We start from the raw sequence: 19,145 nt of genomic DNA on the forward strand, positions 1-19,145 counted from the left end.
ATCTTGGTGGTCCCGATCAGCCATGGTAAGGTAGATGCCTCTGGTATCAGCAGAGCTGCTTCTCATCACCCTGGGCTGCTTGATCCCCCACTTCGGTTAGGCTAGGCCGGTAGTGTACACATGTACAGCGTTTAAGCAGTTCCCATTCTGTGCTAGGTGCTGTACTAAAGGCTCTTCACACCCCCCCCAAAAAAGCAGCTGCAGTCTCTGCAGCAACATGCTCCTACAAAATATCGCTTCTGCTTGGGACTTGACCCGTGCACTGGGCCAAACTGATGGTGATGGAGTTGCTTTTCAAGGGATGGTGAGGAGGAGAACCTCCTTTGACTGATCTTGCACCATTGGGGTGGTGCCAGTTAATGTCTCACTGGAACAAATACAGGAAACGAATTAACTTGGGGTGGGGGGCAATGCAACTGGTTTGTAGGGCTCAGAGTCTTCCAAAAGCCAGTGCTGCTGCCCAGTTTTGTTACCCGATAGTGGCAGGATGGGGAGCCGGGGAGTCTCCCTGATGTTACTGGAGTAGGTCACAGTAAACAGAGCCTGCTGGATCAGGCCGTTGGATCACCACCCTGTTCTTACATTGGCCAACCACATACCCCTAGGAAGCCCAGTAACCTCCCATCATTATCCCTGAATTGTGGCCATTGCTGACAGGGCACAATTCCCTGTTCCTGCTGTAGTGGGCAGCTCAGACCCACTGCTGTGCTGCAGACGGGGCACTGGAAGCTGTTCCTGTTGAACTCGTGCCTCTTGACACCGCTGTCAAAGGCACAGACTCTCTGCCAGGCAGTGAGGAAGTGACTGGCCCTAGATGCCAAGGACCAGACCTGGCTGAGCTGCATCCTTAACAGCCAAGAAGTGTGGGAAGCCCCCCTCCCCCTTTGCCCATTCCCCAAATGTTGCCATTCCTTCCTTCCCCAAGAGAGCAGCCCGCTTCCCCAAAAAAGTATCTGCAGACTGGTGTTGTTTTCCCTCCATTTCTTTTTTGGGGGTGACATGGAAGTGGTGTGGTGTGCAGGGATTGGGGGAAGAAGCTGCGATGCCGAGGCCAAAGCGTGGGTCGGGGGTGTGTGTGTGTGTGTGATTTGCCTCTTGCGCTCCTCTGCAGCCGCCCATCCCCTCTCCTCCGGTCTCCTCGCGTTTCCTCCGGCACCCACCGCCACCCATGCCCTTTCCTCCTCCGCGGTTTCTCCCCTCTCCATTCCTCCTCCTCCTCCTCCTCCTCCTCCTCCTCCCTCCTCCCTCCTCCCCAAACCCTCCCGGGGGCTGCTGGGAAAGACGGCGGCGGCAAGATGGCTCCGCCGCCTGTCCGCGGCTCCGGTGCGCTCCTGACGCTGCTTGCGCCGCTCCTGCCGCCGCCCCCGCCCGGCCCCACGTCGCTGCGGCGCCTGCTGGACTAGAGGCGGAGCGGAGGAAGCGCCGGCCGGGCCATGCTGCTCTCCGAGAGCAAGGGAGGGTGAGACGGGGCGCCCGGCCTGGCGCAGCGCGGCCGCTGCCTCCATCCATCCATCCTTTCCATCCATCCACCCATCCATTCATTCATTCATTCGCCCGTCCCCTCCTCTGGCCGGCCTTCGCCCGTCATCCGCTCCCCGCAGTCCCGCCCGGGCTCCGCCGCCTGCTGCCGCGCGTCCTTCCCTGCCGGGTCGCCCCGCTCTCCCTTTCCCTTTCCTTTCCTCGCCTCATTCCTCCTTCCCCCGCCCCGCGCGCCTTGCTCTCCCTGCGCCATTCCCATCTCGCTCGCCTCTCCTTCCCTCCCCGCTCCCAGATCCGTCCCGATCTCCTTCCCGAGCCCTGTCCTCTCTCCCTTCGCCGGCCGCATCCTGCTCCAAGCTCGCTACGCCCGCCCCCCCCCCCCCCGCCCCGCGCGCAAATCCCTTTTTCTCCCCTCCATTCATTCTCCCCCGATTCATTCACTCGCCTCCTGCCCCTCCCCCCTCTTCCTTTCTCTGCCTCGCTGCTCCCTTCCCCCTCTCCTCCTCCTCCTCCTCCTCCTCCTCCGGGCCCCTCTGCCATCCATTTTCTCTTCCATTCCCTTCTTGGCTTTAGCCCCCCTCCTTCCCTCAGTCCCTCTGCTTTGTCATGCCCCCACCCTTTCCCCAATTCTTCCCTTTATTTGACAGGGTCACTCTCCTCCTCCAGCAATCCCTTGCTTCTCCCCTTTCTGAAGGGCTCTCATTTTGCTGCATCTCTCTCTCTCTCTCTCTCTCTCTCTCTCTCCCTCCATCTCTCTCTCCTCTTATTTTCTCCTCTCCCTGGACTCTGCCTCTACTCCCTTCCAGCTGGTCTCAACAACACCTCCCCACCACTCCCTTTGCTGTTTCTGCAAATATTTCTCCTGCCTGCCCTCCTCCTCCTTCCATTTCTTTCCTCCTCCTCCTATTTGCCTTCCAACCGCACACTGGCTCTTTCCCTCCATCCCCTTCAAATTGCACGTGTCTTTCTTCCCCAGACTTCCTATTTCCCATCTCCTTTCCCTCTGTCTGTCAGTCTCTCCCTGGTCCATTCTTCCCTCCTCCCCTTCCTCCCCACAGGCCTCAGTGGGGCAGGCGGTTCCCTGGTCTCTTATTAAGGACAGGCCTCTGAGAACCCAAGGGGATGTTGTGATACTTTGGGGAGGCTTTGCATGAGAGCAATTTGGGGTAGGGAGAGATTTGGTTGTGGGATTCTGTGGCCCGGAAGACAGAAGGAGCAGCCTTTGGTGACATTCTAGGGGTGAAGCGTGTCTATAAGAGCTTTAGAAGGGAGGGCTCATAATTTGGAAATTGTTTCTTATTTTAGGCATCTGTGGTTGATAATCTGAAAGGGAAGGGGCTGGGGCTCAGGGGCTATCTTCTGACCCCTAACACCAGATGTGGGGGGCAGGGCTGGCTGTGCTTTGTGCATTGGATACCAGAAAGGTACTCCTCATGTGCTCAGGCAGATTCACAGGTTCTGGGGCTGAGATTAAGTCTGGCAGGGGGGCAGTCAGAGGGAGGTTCCTTGAAGGTCCAAATGACCTCTAGGAAGGTTACATGAGTGGGGGAGAAGCTAGGCTGGTTGGAGCATATTTGTTCACAAAGGTGTGTTTTTTGGGGGGGTGGCCAGGAGGGAAGAAATGGGGGAGAATGGTAGCTAGAGGGAAAGAGACCCCCAATGAGAAGGTTCCACTTGAGTATTGTGGGGGAAGGTTCCACAGGGCTGTAACAAGTAGTATTTTTCTGGGCCTCAGCCTTTTCTCCAAGGTGCTTTCTGTCTCTCAAGAAGAGGTGGACATGTTATTTGTATCTGGAAGTCATTATCCCATACCCCCCCCCCCAACCACGCCATAAGTGACCACTTCTCCCTCTCTCTGCACAGTGAGGAGAAGCAAGAGGTGCCCATGGAGCCGTCTGAGCCCCGACCAGAGAGCGAGGCCCCTGAGCCTGGCCCTGACGAACACCCCTCCGCGGAGCCCCCCGGACCCGACCCGGGCCCCGAAGACGAGGAGAAGAAAGAGGTAGTGTGTTGGGGCTCCGCTCGGCAGACGGGCAAGGGACCCCAGGGTGCAATGGGGCAGGCAGTCCTGAGGTCCTGTGGAAAGATGCCATGGGGGGACTTTTGTGGGGAGAAATTCTTTAGAGAGGTCGGCCACGTGCCCAGCTACCGCCGCAGGGTTAGTGGAAAGGGTTAGTGGGTCTCTGACTTCCTGCAATAAGGGCTGGGTGTTTGTTCAGTTCTCAGTTCCACCCCATAACCTTGGGGGGCAGGTGCTTCTAATTTAATCCCCTCCCCAATCCAGAGCCTCCTCTCATCCCTTGTGTCCTGAAGTGCCAGGGTGCTGGGAACTTGTGGGAACCCTATTAGCTTTTGGGTTTAAATTATTATTATTTAAATCAACCGAGAAGCACGTTTCTAGCTTGGATGCTTATGTAATAAGAGTTGCATGAATGTCTCTGAGGAAGGGTCCAGCGCTTTGGGGGCAGGGTGAAATGTCTCCCGCGCTCTGCAGAACTCCTTGACCTCCCTATGCACAGCTAGGAAAACCAGAATAATTGTGTAAAAGTGGTGTGGAATAAATTATGCAAAACAAGCGGGAATTATGCAAAGATGCCCAGTTTGCATAATTTAGATGGGACTCGAGAGTTCCGCTTTCCTTGCTGCAGAATTTGGGTTTTCCGGGGCAAAGAGTTCTGAATCCTGAGCGTGGTGCGCACCACACTTCACCCCGCCTTAAATGTGGTGTAAATGTTTAATGCAAATACCGCCTGCATGGATTTACTAGGTAGTGACACACACATACCCCTTCCTCCCCATAAACTGGGCCTTTTGCTGTCAGCTAGCAGCCAAACTTGGATTTTGGGAGGGTTAACTATTGATGTGTTTGCTGAATGTCATGTTATCGAAAGGTTCGTTTTGCCCACGTTCCTCCCTGCCCTGCATTTCCCAATTTGACTCTTCCCACCCCTGAGCCGGGGCATGAACCTGGCTTCTTCCATCTCCTCCGTTCCAAAGTGGGGTGGGGAAGGGGGTGGGGTGGGGTGGCGGCTCTCGGCCGGGGTGAGGCAGGGCTGTTTTGAGGACACACCCACGCACACGCACGTAAGGCGAGCACACACACGCGAGACTGCTTTCTGTGCTGCTGAGAAGAGGGGAGGGTGGGGACAGGCCTTGCTTCCCCTCACCCTAAAGAGAGTTTCCCCCACAACCCCGTTGACATTCTCCTCTGGACTCGTTTGTTCTGATCCCCGTTTTAAAGAGGCTCCAATCCACCGGGAGTGCGAAAGAGAGAGTGAGAGAGAGAGAACCGGAGAGAGAGAGCACAGACGTACTTGAGCAGGCCGCACAGACAGGTACCCGTGGAGGTGGATGAGAGATTTGGAGGGGCCACAACATACTAGGCCTCTCCTGGGACCGTTTCCGCCACCGCTCTCCACTTTGTGGAAAGCCCTCTGGCTCCGTAGCCACAGAGCTCGTCTGGGAGCCCCACATGCGCTGTGGCTCTTCCTGATTCCATGGGCCTCTTCTCCTGTCCATCAAAGAGAGCGCCATCTTGTCCTCTGGACCCGTTCTGCCTTCGGCTGATATATATAGTCAATCTCCAAAATCTTAAAGAGCGCTGCTGTTGGAATCCTGCCTGGCCGACAGTCTCAGCAAAAGGTTCCAGGAATGTCAGGACTTTGCTGGGCACTCAGTCTCACGTTGCCCACCTTGTGCTATTTGGTGTCTTTTGCCACCCGTTGGAAATGTCTACACCTCCTTCCACCGCTCAGGGTGCTTCTGTTTTGTATGAGGTGCTTTTAAGGACTCACTGCGGTAGAATTGTCTGCCTCCGAAAACCAGATGTCCTTTCAATGAAATGGTTATCGTGAGTTTCAGGGGCCTCCCCTCGAGAGGAGACAACTCGAGAGAGCTTCCTTCATCGCCACAGGAGCAAAAGTCTGCTTTCAGAGACTCCCAGCAAGTTCTCCCATCACACTTGGCCATCTGCGGGAAGGCCCCAGCCGATGATCTTCAGCTCCTGAGAAGCTGCAGCAGTCCGGCAGCTCCTCTGTTGAATCTGGGACTCGGCATCTTGAGAGGCTTTTTCCGAAATTTGAAGGTGGCCTCCCCTCCCAATCCCGCTGGTGTGCGGAGTTAACCAGTTTCCACAGCTCTCGTTGCTTGGCACGGGTTTTTCCTCGCGCAAGGCCGTGTTTTCTCCGCCATGCCTCAAGGACTTCCACCTCCACAGAGTTCTCTGGAGTTGCCAAGCGTTGCCTAAGAGGACTTGTTTACGTAGGGTTCTCTGGAGGTCTTCCCCGTCAAGGACTTGCATTTGCTGTCGCTGCCTGCCACATGGGCAGAAAAGGACTGTCGATGTCAGCCGTCCTCTTTCCGCACGTGGTCTGGACGGTTGCCCTGTTACGAATTCCGTTCTCCATTACGCTTGCTGACGCTTCCTGCCCGGCGTCGCAGAGTCCCTCGCCCGTCACGGGACTCTTGCTGCCATGCACCACCGGTGGTGCTCAGCTCTCCATTGGCCCAGTCTCTGCCTGCCAAGAACTGATGCCTTAACCCTCCCCCCCCACCGCACCTTGCCAGTGGGGGAGGCGCTTCTGTCTCGCCCTCTCTCCTCTGGGACACTTGGCTCCGACCACCTACCAATCAAGCGCTAGGTTCCTACCTACCTACCACCAACCAACCACCACCTCTCTTGTCAACCCAACCCAACCAAGCACGCACCTTTCAGGCCAGGGAGGGCTCGTTCCGATTGGACCAGCCGTTGCCTAGATACAGCGCACACACTGAGGTGCGATTGGCTGAACAGAAGACCCTGCCCCAGGTGTGAGAGGGTACCTGGAGCACTTGTCCTAATTTCGTTGATTTTATTGTTTCGTTTAATTTTTTGGTTTAATTAATTTTTAAAAGGAAAAAAAAAAGTATCACTTGCAACTTTCCCTGGGGTAGGCGGGTGGGTCATGTTCAGTTTAAACGGAGGGCTCCCTCCCCTGCATTTATTTATTTATTTTAATGATGAGGGAGCAGGGGATCTCCGGGAAACTGAGGCTAGTTCCTGCATCAACCTGGTTTGGTCCAGCCCCCATCCTTTGCTCAGACTGTGGGGTACGCTATCAACAGGGTGGTACTTGACTCCCAACCACCTGCTCCCTCCATTTCCTTGGGAACCTGCTGTTTGAGGAATAAGTGGATGTAGAAAGGGGATGCTAGCAAGCTGACAGTTTCTGCTCACCTGGGGGTAAGGAGCTCGGGGGGTCTTACAGTGTTGCTGGACTACAAGTCCCATCAGCCCTGGCTGTTGGCCATGGGATGGCTGAGGCTGATGGGAGCTGGAATCTCTCGACATCTGGAAGCTCCCAGGTTCCCCTATCGCTGCTTTTGCACCAGCCTTCTCAGGAACAGGATTTAACAACATTCCTTAATTTGCATCAACGCCTCCTTTATCCCTGCTGAAGCCTAATTAATTAACATGGGGCTAAAGCCACGTGGGAGCCTCCGCAAGGGTTCCCTGCGGCTTGGTCCCAGGTCACCTCTGCAAGATGTAAAGCTCTCTTCGCATGGAGGGCACAGAAATTATGCCGTTCCTCCCTTGCCAGTGGCTGTGGTTAAGTGGGAGGGCCGGTCGTGGCCTTGCTGTCGCCTGGGGTGCTCAGCTGCTGAGCCGCAGGGAAGCCGAGGCATTTTGGTGGCTTCCAGGACCCCCTTGCATACAGCACAGGCCCGAGAGGGGAGCAGAATTGTGGGAGAGGATGAGAACCCTCCCCTTCCCAGCTTGATGCTGTTGACCTTAGACAGGAAGGCCATCCCCCCCCCCCTAGAAAGCCAAGCGGTGGAACTTTAGAAAGTCCTGTTCTCTAACAAAGAGAATCTGTGTGAGAAACAAAAAAGTTGGAAGGGACCCCAGAGGCCATCTAGTCCAACCCCCTGCAATGCAGGAATCCCAGCTAAAGTGTTGAGACATAGTTTACATGTTCTTGGCAGACGGTCAGTCTCTGAATAAATTGCCTGTTGCATCTGAGAACCTAAATACACGTTGGGCCCAACAACCTTGGTGTCACTGCTGTGCCTGAGCTAAATGGACTCCATGAGGACTAGAAGCATTGCAGGTACTGTGGTTGCTAAATTCATCACCAACACCTGGAATGTCCTTTGTCCAAAAGCAGCAGCAGCGGCAGTGGAAGCCTCTCTTATCCTGGTCTTAACCTTGGGGCTGCCCATTGAAGTTGATCCTTTTTAGGATCTGCTTGTGCATATATTACCTGCATTGCCCATAATGTCCCACAACTGGCTTAAAAAAGAAAAGGAGAGAAGAGTCATCCATTTCTCCCCAAGGCTGTGAGTAGCTAATCACAAGCCTGCCTTAAATTCTCGCCGTAGCCTAGAAAAGAGTTAACAGTCCTTTGGGTTGTTGTATCTGCGTGTGTGAAATTTGGCAAGGTCTCAAGGACACTGGGCCCTTCATTGGGCAGGATGGAAAGCTGAATAGTTTAGTGTTGGCTTTGTGAGCTTGCACATTTTCTCACCAGAAGGGGCATGGTTTAAAAGTAAAAAAAGGTCGCCAAGCCTTGTTCAATAACTATCGTGTATTGATGCACAAGCAGCTCCCCTATCTGAACCATTCAAAATTAAAGTAAATTAGGATAATATCCCATTCGGTTGTCCAAATAGTTAGGGATTCTTTGTATCTCTATTCCAATAATAGAATCTTTAGATCTTGGATTAAAGTGTGTGTGTGTCTCAATGCAACTGTTATTTAGTATTTATCTACCTGCTTTTCAATTAAAACCCCCAAAGATGCTTACATAATGTCAGGGGGGGCGGAATCATATATATAGCCAACCCACTACATTAAAACAAAAACCAGCAGTAAAATACGCCAGTCTTACATTTCTAAGATTTAAAAATAGCAGACCAGGCCAAATTTATGAAAGTCATACTGCATCTTCGAACAAGCTAGAAAGCTGAAGTTTTGGTGCTATCACCAGGAATTCCTGCCTCTTGTTACCCGCCCAACATTAGTTGAGTTTCCGGCATTGCAGCGGTTGGACTAGATGACCCTCAGGGTACATCCCAACTCTACATTTCTGTGATTCTAGGACAGAGAACGGGGCCTCCAGTGTCAATTGTGAGAGACTGCGTAGGCTCACGTAGGAGCGTTGTGTTGATCCTCGTGTGCTCGTGAGGACTCGAAACACATTTTGAGTCCAAATAAACTTCTGAGAGCTGCTCCAAGAGCTCCTGGTTCGTAATCTGCCTGTGGGGCATCCCTTTGGCAGGGACAGCAGCATCTGAAGGTGCTGGGACTGGGTGTGTGTGTGTGCCGTGTTCCCCACGGACAGGCTGCGCTTGCCAAAAAGCTACCAAGGGGGGCAGGGTTGAGGTGTAGGGATTCTGCCATCTTGACTTTATTCTGAATCAGCAGAGGACCCTTGCCCAGCTCCCAACTCCTCATCTGGGCCCCTGTTTCATTACTTATGCCCTCCTCTCCCCCCCCTCCCCCAGGTTGTGGCGGCCACTTTCCAAACCCCTGATGCTGACCTGACTACCCCCTCTATGCGGGGCTTTCTTTCTCTCTCTCTCTTTCTCTCTCCTTCCCCTTCCTCCCTTCTCTCTCTCTCTCTCTTTCCATTCCCCCCTTCCCCTTTTCTCTGCAGGGTTCAGCTCAGCCCAAGGCCTTCAAGAGGAAGATATCTGTTGTCTGTAAGTAAAGGAGCCCTGGTCCAGCGACCACACGTGGCATCCGGACATGTTGGAGAAGGGTGGGAGTTATCCTGGGATCTCCCCCCCCCCACCGCCACTCCAATGCAGTTCCGAGGGGAAGGAAAACCAGGAGCAATGAGCAGCCTTTGCTGCCTTTTCTGGGGTCACAGTGGATGGAATTTAGCCAGGTTAAAATCTGGATAGGCCATAATTCAGGCACAGCATGTCGGCCTTTACCCAGGAGGTTGGTCTTAGTGGGGCCAGAGGGAATTTTCCCATGCTGTTTAATAGAGGATGAAACGTGCTGGTGTGTCTTTCTCCCCCCCTGGCCTATTTTTCTCCCACTTTCCAAAGAGAAGACCCAAGCTTCTAGTCCTCATGGTGGGTGGCCACAAACTGGGCTGAGTATGAGCGATACTTGGGGAAGTCTGCCTCCCTTGGAACTCAAGAAAGCAGATTTCTTTCTCTTTTAGTGCAGGATCAGTTGGCTGTAAAGTAACTTTCACAGGGCTGTAAACATTTACAAAGCGCCTTATCCTTCCCCTCCCCTGTCATCACTGCTTGGCTTAGGCCAGATTTTGGAATGAAGGGAGGGGAGCTGCCCATATCTTCCCCAACACCGAGCATGTGCAGAGTGCATTCCTCCCCAAACCACCTGGATTTACAGAAACATTTGGGACGACGCATTAGCCCGTGTAGCTGTCTCGAGAGATAAACCCCTTGAGAGATGAACCTGAGGGCGGCAGGGAAGGGAGATACCCTCTCTGCCTCAACAAGGTATCATTTCACTGAAAAACAGAGCAGGCTGCGTCCCTGCGAGGGGAGGGGTCTTAGCGTTGGGTCTGCCCTCTTGATTTCAGCGTCATCAGTGGCCAGGGCACAGCGGCAGCGACAAACAGTGACACAGAGGGAGGCCAGCCAGGAGCCGGAAGCGGCGCTGGGGGGCCAGCACAGCCACCACGCAGAAGAACCTTCCATCAGCAGCACCACAGAGTCCCTCAAGGTACACTGGGCTCACAGCGGTTCTATTTAGGCTGGGCACAACTCCTTAATTCCTGGCCTGATGCACCCCTCTCCCTTGGTTCCCCCCCCCCCCCCGACAGAGCCTGATCCCCGATATCAAGCCACCGACGGGAGGGCAGGAAGCAGTGGTGGACCTACACCGCCGACGACTCGCGCATCTCCGAAGATGAAGGCCGAGCGTCACCCGGAGGAGCCCCCCCACGAGAAAGCCCTCAAGATCTGCCGCACCGTCACGCAGGTTCGTCCATCACCGGTGGGATCTGGGTGGGCGTTTTGGCTCAGAAGCAGCTGCAGGAATGTGGGCCGGAGCGTCTTCTGAGTGGAACTGCAAGGGAAGCCTCGGGGGCCTCCCCCCTCCAGGCCACTGTAGGCCCGGCAACTTCCGCATTGTCTTGCCTGCTCAAGGTGGCAGCTGAGCTGCCTTCCTAAGTTAGCACAAGGATAGAACAATGTCCCCTTGAAACTGCATATTTGAAAGACAACAGGGTTTTTCTTCTTCTTTATCTTTCGTTCCTTCTTTTTTGGGGCTTCACGTCAGTGCTTTTTAAATGCTGTAATTCATATTTTTCATAGTATAAGCAAGTAAGCAATACCTGGGGAAAGCTAAACCAAAGAGAGGTATGCAGAGATAACCAAGAGTGTCTCTCTTTCGATAGATCCATTTCCTTCAGTTGAGAACGAGCCGTGAGGTGTAGGCAGTAACAAACACCAAAAAAAACAAACCTAAGTTACGTATCACGCATAATAACCATACACCAAACGTAACTGGCTGAAAATAGTATCAATATTGCATCATTTTTATCATAACCTGCGTATATTTACTCACACTAATATATAATCTAGATTGAAACAAAATGAATATGCAAAACATGCAGGAGGATACTCCTTCTACTAGAAGTCCATAACACAAGAGTTCAGCAAGTCCTGCGTAGATCATATGATTCAGATGAAGGTCCCAAAGACCGACAGTGCTGGATGGTGGAGATGGTTGCTGTGGTCGTGCCAATCAAATGTGTAGGAATGTCGTTGTCTCGACGGGTGTACGAAACACTAAGGAGTCTGGCGATAGAGAGTAGTTTCACCACTCCCACAGTAGACATGGTTATCCAGATTAAAATCCTTGTTTCGCCAAGTTGGCTTCATCAGCAAAGGGTATGCTGCATATTATAAGGCAATATAATAAATCAATATTCTAACTTATATGCGTATAAGGTAAAGGTAAAGGGACCCCTGACCATCAGGTCCAGTCGTGTCCGACTCTGGGGTTGCGGCGCTCATCGTGCTCTATAGGCCGAGGGAGCCGGCATTTGTCCGCAAACAGCTTCCGGGTCATGTGGCCAGCATGACAAAGCCGCTTCTGGCGAACCAGAGCAGCACACGGAAAACGCCGTTTACCTTCCCGCTGGAGCGGTCCCTACTTATCTACTTGCACTTTGACGTGCTTTCAAACTGCTAGGTGGGCAGGAGCTGGGACCGAGCAATGGGAGCTCACCCTGTGGCAGGGATTCAAACCGCCGACCTTCTGATCAGCAAGCCCTAGACTCTGTGGTTTAACCCACAGCGCCACCTGGGTCCCTTATATATGCGTATAAGCAACCCATAAAGGAGATTCTTGTATATACATACCAGTGCGAGGATAAGATACAGACAAAGACCGTAGGAGCAACCACCTCCACATCCAGCACTGTCGGTCTTTGGGACCTTCTTCTGAATCATAGGATCTACGCAGGACTTGCTGAACTTGTGTTATGGACTTCTAGTAGAAGGAGTATCCTCCTGCATGTTTTGCAGATTCATTTTGTTCCATTCTAGATTATATTATTGGTGTGAGTAAATATACGCAGGTTACGATAAAAATGATGCAATATTGATGCTGTTTTCAGCCAGTTACGTTTGGAGAGGTGTAGGCAGCCTTGGAATCTCATCCGAGGTGTTTACATATGAGATGAAGCTGAGCCAGGTGGCATCCTAGTCGCACTCTAGGCCTGTTGCCCTTGCTAAGGCCCGTCTGTGTGTTTTTCTGGCAACGCCATTGGGCACATTGCAAGCGCTGCTGCTGCTGCCGCCGATGGAAGCCCTCTCTGTCCCTCGCTCCTGAAAAACACTTGTTTTTTCTCTCTCCCCCAGGTGTGCCGGCTGAAGGCCAAGAGAACGGCCAAGGAGAGGAAGAAGAAGAGGAAGAGAAGGCGCACGAGGAAGAGCCGCCCGAGGCCCCTCCTGCTGTCGCTGTAGAGGCAGTCGGCTGCCGCCACCCGGGGAGCACGAAGTGAAAAAAGGTGCGGGTCGAGGGAGAAGGGGGAGGCTGCAGGGGGGGGAAGGCAAGCGGGGGGCCGGAAAGTCGAGTTCCTGCTTCTGAGCCCCAACTTCCCTTCGTTCTGCCGCCCCTTAGTTACGCTGAGCGACACTCTGACGCGGCGCTCCATCAGCCAGCTCGCTCCGGCGTCTCCATCACCATTGACGACCCTGTCCGCACAGCCCAGGTCCCCTCTCCGCCCCGCGGTAAGGTCAGCAGCATCGTCCACATCTGCAACCTGGTGAGTACGTGACTGGGGAGGGTGGACCTCCAGAAGCCACGGATGAGAAGCCAGCCGGACCGGGGCAGCACCTGCCTTAACACCCCGGCGTCGTCCTTTTGCACAGGTGAGACCCTTCACTCTCCGGGCAGCTGAAGGAGCTGCTGGGCCGGACAGGCACCCTCGTGGAGGAAGCCTTCTGGATCGACAAGATCAAGTCCCACTGCTACGTCACAGTGAGTTTTCTGCCCTGTCTCCCCCAGCTCAGAGGAGCAAATCCTTGTTTCGAACACAGGTGCCCTGCGATGGATTGGCGGATGGCCTGGAAAAAGTTGCGACAGAGCCAAGGGCACATTCCCTTCCGGGGAGCCTTCCAGGGGCCGGGGGCAAAGGTGGGCAGGGCAACCAAGGTCATCTTGGTCCTTTGTACAGTGGACTTGCCTCTCCACGCACCTGCAGGCCCCTCTGTGTCTTCCACCCAGGCAAGCAGGAGGCATTTGCGACACATTCCAGCCAGGCAAAAGCACTCTTGGAGGGGCCAAGCGAGGCCAGCCATGGGGTGTGGCTTGAGGAGAGTTCTGAGGGCCAGGCAGAGATATATTATGGAGGGCCGCATTTGGACCCCAGGGCTGCAGTTCCCCACTCCTGCTCCTAGAGCTTCTGCCTCCCAGACTGTTTTCAACCAAGTTTAGTTCCTTGTTATTTGAATGTCTTTAATTGTTAATGTTTCTCATTGATAACTTCATCAAGCAAGCAAGCAAGCAAGCGGTGTTTAAGTTTTGTGCACTGAATAAAGCCAGGATTAGAGCAGGTTTTCCCATCAGGAAATCCTGTTCACTCTTTTTCCAGGAAAGGGTGGCAGCAGCCTTGAAGGTGAAAGACTTGCTTTTTGAAGAGCTAAAACATAAATGTGAGAGAGAGCCGTATGCAAGACTGGAGTGTAATGCCAACGCCACCTGCGAACCTTGTCAACTGAACATTTTATTGGATTTGTGCTCACTTGGCGACAATCCCCTGCTCTAAAGCATGAAGGGAAACCAAGCTCGGCCTTTTTAAAAAAAATAAAACCTTCCTACCTTTTCACCTCCCTTTTTCTTTTCAGTATTCAACAGTGGAAGAAGCGGTAGCAACTCGCAACGCCCTTCATGGTGTCAAGTGGCCACAATCAAACCCCAAATTCTTATCGGCAGACTTTGCAGAGCAAGATGAGGTATGAACTGTGAGAGATAAGGAAGATTAGAGGGTGGATCTGTTGCTGTCAGTCCCCTCGATGTCTCAGGAGAGGCTGCATGCAGTAAGATGGGGAGAAGGAGCCCCATTTTATATATATATAAGATTATTGTATTTCCACACAGGATAACAATAAAAACATACATTCTACATATAAAACAAACACACCACAAAATACAAATAACAATAAGACCTAATACATACCTATCACCCTACAAAAACACTAAAACACACCAATCTGATTATTTCAAAATCTTTCTTGGGGACTTCCTCACGTTCTCTCTTCTGCGTTTCAATTCTAATTTACTTTAGTAACTTTGTAACTATTTTAACAATCATTCAACCATTATTCTTAATCTTCAATTAACATCTTATCTTATCTCTATCAACTTATTCATAACCATAACTTCTAATAGAAAAAAACAAATTCTTAACTTCTTATATACTATTTTAACCTAACATTGTATAGCTATCGCCTATTATATTCACTGATTCAAAGGAGCCCCATTTTTTAAAAAGGTCTTGAGTTTACCTCCCCTTCTGAGAGGTGCAGTGTGGGGCCGGGGCACATGGGGCCATCCAGACAAGAGCGTTGCTGGGTCAGGCCTTTCGAGTCAGCATCCTGGTCTTGCTTTTGGCCGACCAGATGCCCTCTGGGAAGACCAGGAGCAGGACCCTGAGCACAGCAACTCTCCTCCCGTATTCACAAGCATTGCTACCTCCAACTGCGGGGGGCAGAACAGAGCCATTGTGGCAAGTAGCCACTGATAGCCTTTTCCTCCACGAATGTGACCCATTCTCTCTGAAGCCCATTCAAGTTGGTGCCCAGTCACTGCCTCCTGGGAATGCGAGCGCCACAGTTCAGTTATGCGTGCAGGAAGAAGTACTTTCTTCTGAACCCTTCAACTTTCATTGGATGCCCACGACTTCTAGCGTTTATGGGGTGGGGGGACTTTTCTCTATCCACTTTCTCTACGCCACACATCATTCATAATCTTCTATCGTATTGCTTCGCCCTCGTCTTTTCTTTAAAACCCCAAACCCCTAATGCTGTAAACTTTCTTCATCCCCTCAATGTTTTTGCTTGCGCTTTCCTGAATCTTTTCCAATTTTGCAACTTCTTTTTCGAAGCGAGGCAGACGGATGTCTGGCTGCGTTGGCCCAGTGGTCAGGAGTGTTTGGATTTGTGGTCCAGCAGGGTCTGGAGAGGCGAAGGCTCCTAAAAGTAGAACGCAGGAGGAGTGTAGCATCTTAACAGGTTGGGAGAGGAAACTGAACCAAAACAGAACTCCTAAAAAACCTGTTGGAGAATTCAGACTGGACAAAACAGAAATGAATGTCTTGCTTCAAGACATTTTCTTGTGAAACTCATTGATGTTGAAGGTTTGTGGTGGCAGCCAGTGGGGGTTTGGAGGATGGGGCCAATGTATGGAGGTGTAAGTCTGCCCAGGGATAATAGCTCTATTGACATGGAGTGGAAATCGAGGTAAAGGCCTGCGATTTGCTAGACGGACATGGCCTGGCCTGGTGGGCGCATTTCTCAGAGCAAGTGGCTGGCCACAGTCAGAAAGAAATATAACACTGCTCTATAGGGGCAGTTTATCTTTCTATCTCCATTTGTATCTTGCCCTTTGGCTCACAAGGAGCCTCCATGGCACATCTGAAGAGCCTGGTTGCTGGATCTGCCCAGAGGCCCATATAGTCCGGCGTCCTGTTCTCAAGGTGGCCAACCAGCTGCCCCAATGGGAACCTAAGTGCAACAGCCCTTCCATTACGTTCCCAGTATAATGCCTCTGAAAGTGGGGGAATATCTTTATCCTCTGCTGATGGCCTTACCCTCCATGAATTTGTCTTAATTCTCTCTGAAAAGCCACCCAGATCTGTGGCCATCACTGCATCCGGTGGATCAAATTCCTGTGCACCGACTAAAGAAGTCCTTCTCTGGCCTGTTTCGAATCTTCCAACACAAAACTGCTAAGTCCAAATGCAATGGAATGAGTTGGGAAAATGCTTGAATGCTCAGAGTGCTGGGCATTTTAAGGAAAGCTGCATGTGTGTCTGATCTTCCCCTTCCTCCTTCTCCCCAGCTGGATTCCACACGGGGTCTGCTGGCCGAGCGTCCCGCAGAAGCCAAGGCGGACGAGGCGCTTTCTCTCCCCGGGGTGGGCCTGGCATGCGGGGGGAGCGCGAGATGCCGCGGCGCTCGGAGGCACGAGAACGGGAGGCAGTGGTCCGGGAGCAGTGGGCCGAGAGGGAGAGAGAGATGGAGCGCCGGGAGAGGACGAGGGCCGAGCGGGAGTGGGACCGGACAAGGTGCGCGAGGGGCCCCGCTCTCGGTCCCGATCCCGGGAGAGACGCCGCAAGGAGCGCCCCAAGTCTAAGGAGAAGAAAGCCGAGAAGAAGGGTGAGTTATATGGGCCCACGGGGTGTGTGTGTGTAAAAATTCTTCCTTCCATGATGGATCCAGGGCTGTGTGGGAAGGTGCAGGCAGAACGCAGCCCCTTCCTTCCAACTCCACGATGCTGTGATTCAGCCTTTTCCTCTGGCATTACCAGGCTGACACATGAGCGTGACCGTTGGTGCAGCGTGAATTTTTGAAATCTCCGCCTCGCCTTTCAGCAGTCGCCATTTTGAGTGGCTGAGAGCCTCTGGTGGGCTGAGGTCTTTAGGAAGCCCAAGGGAACAGGCTGGGAAGCCTCCCTTCAGAGACCGCTCTGGCGTGCAAAGTATTTAATCAATAACAACAACTGTAAGAATAAAAGTGTGAGGCTCCATTCGCCCCTCTGAGGTCTCTGCTTCCTCCTCTGTCTCTCCCCACAGAAAAGGCCCAGGAAGAGCCCCCTGCTAAACTGCTAGACGACCTTTTCCGCAAAACCAAGGCAGCCCCCTGCATTTACTGGCTTCCTCTGACAGACACCCAGGTGAGAGACACTGTCCTTCAGGAACGCTCGGGAAAGACTGTCATATCATTTGGTGCTGTCTGGACTGGCAGGGAGATGGGCTGGCTTCGCCTATCGGGTTATCCTTGTTTATTATTCAGGGCGAATAAGCCAAGGAATCCAGAACGTCGGTAAAAATCTGCACTCGCTCTCCGATCCTTTGGGACACTGGGTCATAAGGACAGCGGGAGGGGGCATACATTTCCACCTTTTCCCTTCTCTGTGACCCTGGGGACTAGAAACTTTCATTTCTAAATAAACTTGTGCTAGCCGTCGTAAAGAGCGAACAGCCATGCGGCCTTTCCTGAAGGAAAGCTTGGAGACGAAGTGCATTATTAAATGGATTCTTCCCTGCTCTGGGTACACCGGGGATCTGCCCTCCTGGTCCATGGGGCCATTTCCAACCTCCCTTTTTTTCTCACCCATTCTCTTCCCCTCCAGTACGTTCAGAGGCAGGCCGAGCGGGCAGCCAGGGCCCGGGAGCGAGAGCGCCGGCGCAAGGAGCAGGAGGCAGAGGAGGCCCGCCAGCGGGAGCGCAGCCGCCAAGCCGAGCGGGAGAAGAGGCGGGAGCACAGCCGGGAGCGGGAGCGCCCCAACGCCACAGGAGGCGGGGCCGGCAGGGGGGGCGAGCGCGGTGGCCGGGACCGCGAGCGGCGCGAGGCAAAGGCCCGCCATAGTCGGAGCCGGAGTCGCAGCACGCCTGTACAGGACAGGGGGGGGGCGCCGCTGACTTATTCCAGCTTCTTTACTTTGACCTTCTGCGGGGAGGGAGGGGGAACGGCGGCGGCACTTCCTTCCCCCACCCCCTACCCCCAATCTGGCCCTGGTTTTTGGGGAGAGGACTGGGACAGCCAGGGATTGGGCTTCCCCTTTTCCAGCAGCTCTTGCGAGGAGGAAGGGGCGCGCTCGGCGGATGGAATAGCTGCGACAGGCAGAAGGAGCTTTCCTCCTCGGAATGTGGGGCGGTTTCTATCCCCAGCCCTCCCGCTCCCCTCTTCTCCTGGGGCCAGTTCCCTCCCCGTTAATTTGTATTTTATTTTGGGAAAATCTTTTTTTTTTATTCTGATGAATACAGGAAAAGAGAACATAATAAAGAGATGGCGTTAGTTTTATACCCGCTATGCGTCTTTCTTGTCGGGTTGGGGAATCGAGTTCCAGAACCTGCTCAGAGCGGGGTGCCCCTTAGCTGCCGACACATCTGTGCAAAAAACACACACACACACACACACACACACACAGAGCTTGCTAGCACACACCAACAGAGCTCAGTGATTCCAGCCTCTTGTGCTAAAATAGAAAAGGGCAATTTCAGAAACGGGGGTCAAACATCTTTCCCCCCCCTCCTGGGACTACGCTGTTCCCTCCTGGGGCCACGTGTTTTCCGCCTGCACAGCCATTAGGCAGCAGATGGTGTCTGAGAGCAGAAGGCAGAGGCCCCATCACTCCTCCCAGTACCCAGATGGGTTTCACTGGTGCCTTTGAACTGTCAAGAAGCCCTGCTGGTCTCCGAACAGCTTGGACAAGGCCCAAGAAGTGACCACAAGCAGTCGGGGGACACCTGGATCCACCCAAAAAGAAACCCGAAGATGAGAACCCAAGTTCTTTGCTTGCTTGGATTGATTTTGGAAGTGCCTCACAAAATCTTAGGGGAAGCAAGTTCCCCCTAAGCTTACACAATGCATGCTAATACAATAAAACTGCACATTTCAAGTTGCGTTAACCAGCTGTTCGTGATCCACATCTTGGGTGTTTGGGTACATAAAGCTCCAACAAGAGAGACCTTATTAGAGTGCAAAAATTGGAGGCAAAAGTCAATTGGCTAGAACTCCCATATGTAGCATGGGAAGGGACTACAGCGGCTAGCCTGACCCCATTTCAGCCGCCCGTCTTTTTGCTCCTCTCTTGGAATTGAGTTTAAAAACAAGTTCCAGAAATGGGATGACGTGTTGCAAAAGATAAAACTATCCCAAAAGCCTTACGTTATGAAAAGTAGTTTTGCAATGGTTCCCTTCTGCCTCATGGAGAACTTTGCTAGATGTTTGCATTTTTAACCTGTCTGAAGAATTGCACAGTCCTGGACGTCTCCGCTCCTCATAAACCTGAGTTGGGTATCTGGAGCTCCTCCACACTGTTTTGGACTAGATGACCCTCAGGGTCCCTTCCAACTGCAATTCTATGAATTTGTCTGGGGCAGGGGTCAGCAAGGTTTACCTCGCCTGGGCCGGTTCACTCCAGCAGAGATCCCTTCGTGGGCTGGATTGCACGCCTACCTGTGATT

General features: G+C 52.9%; 1 protein-coding gene across 1 annotated transcript; it reads left to right on the forward strand.

Annotated features, from left to right (window-relative positions):
- Positions 1-1,250: 1,250 nt before the first annotated feature.
- ACIN1 (apoptotic chromatin condensation inducer 1) lies at positions 1,251-17,979 on the forward strand. The gene is given in 20 exon segments (XM_033169279.1): positions 1,251-1,459; positions 3,343-3,481; positions 9,117-9,162; positions 10,046-10,086; positions 10,089-10,128; positions 10,131-10,165; positions 10,266-10,325; positions 10,327-10,356; positions 10,358-10,427; positions 12,313-12,425; positions 12,428-12,461; positions 12,575-12,613; positions 12,616-12,723; positions 12,831-12,934; positions 13,801-13,908; positions 16,016-16,072; positions 16,114-16,231; positions 16,234-16,332; positions 16,749-16,849; positions 17,309-17,979. Coding segments are annotated over 20 exon segments (2,034 nt in total). The 5' UTR covers positions 1,251-1,433; the 3' UTR covers positions 17,975-17,979.
- Positions 17,980-19,145: the final 1,166 nt, after the last annotated feature.

Source organism: Lacerta agilis, chromosome 14 (assembly GCF_009819535.1).
Source record: "Lacerta agilis isolate rLacAgi1 chromosome 14, rLacAgi1.pri, whole genome shotgun sequence".
Taxonomy (NCBI): Eukaryota; Metazoa; Chordata; class Lepidosauria; order Squamata; family Lacertidae; genus Lacerta; species Lacerta agilis.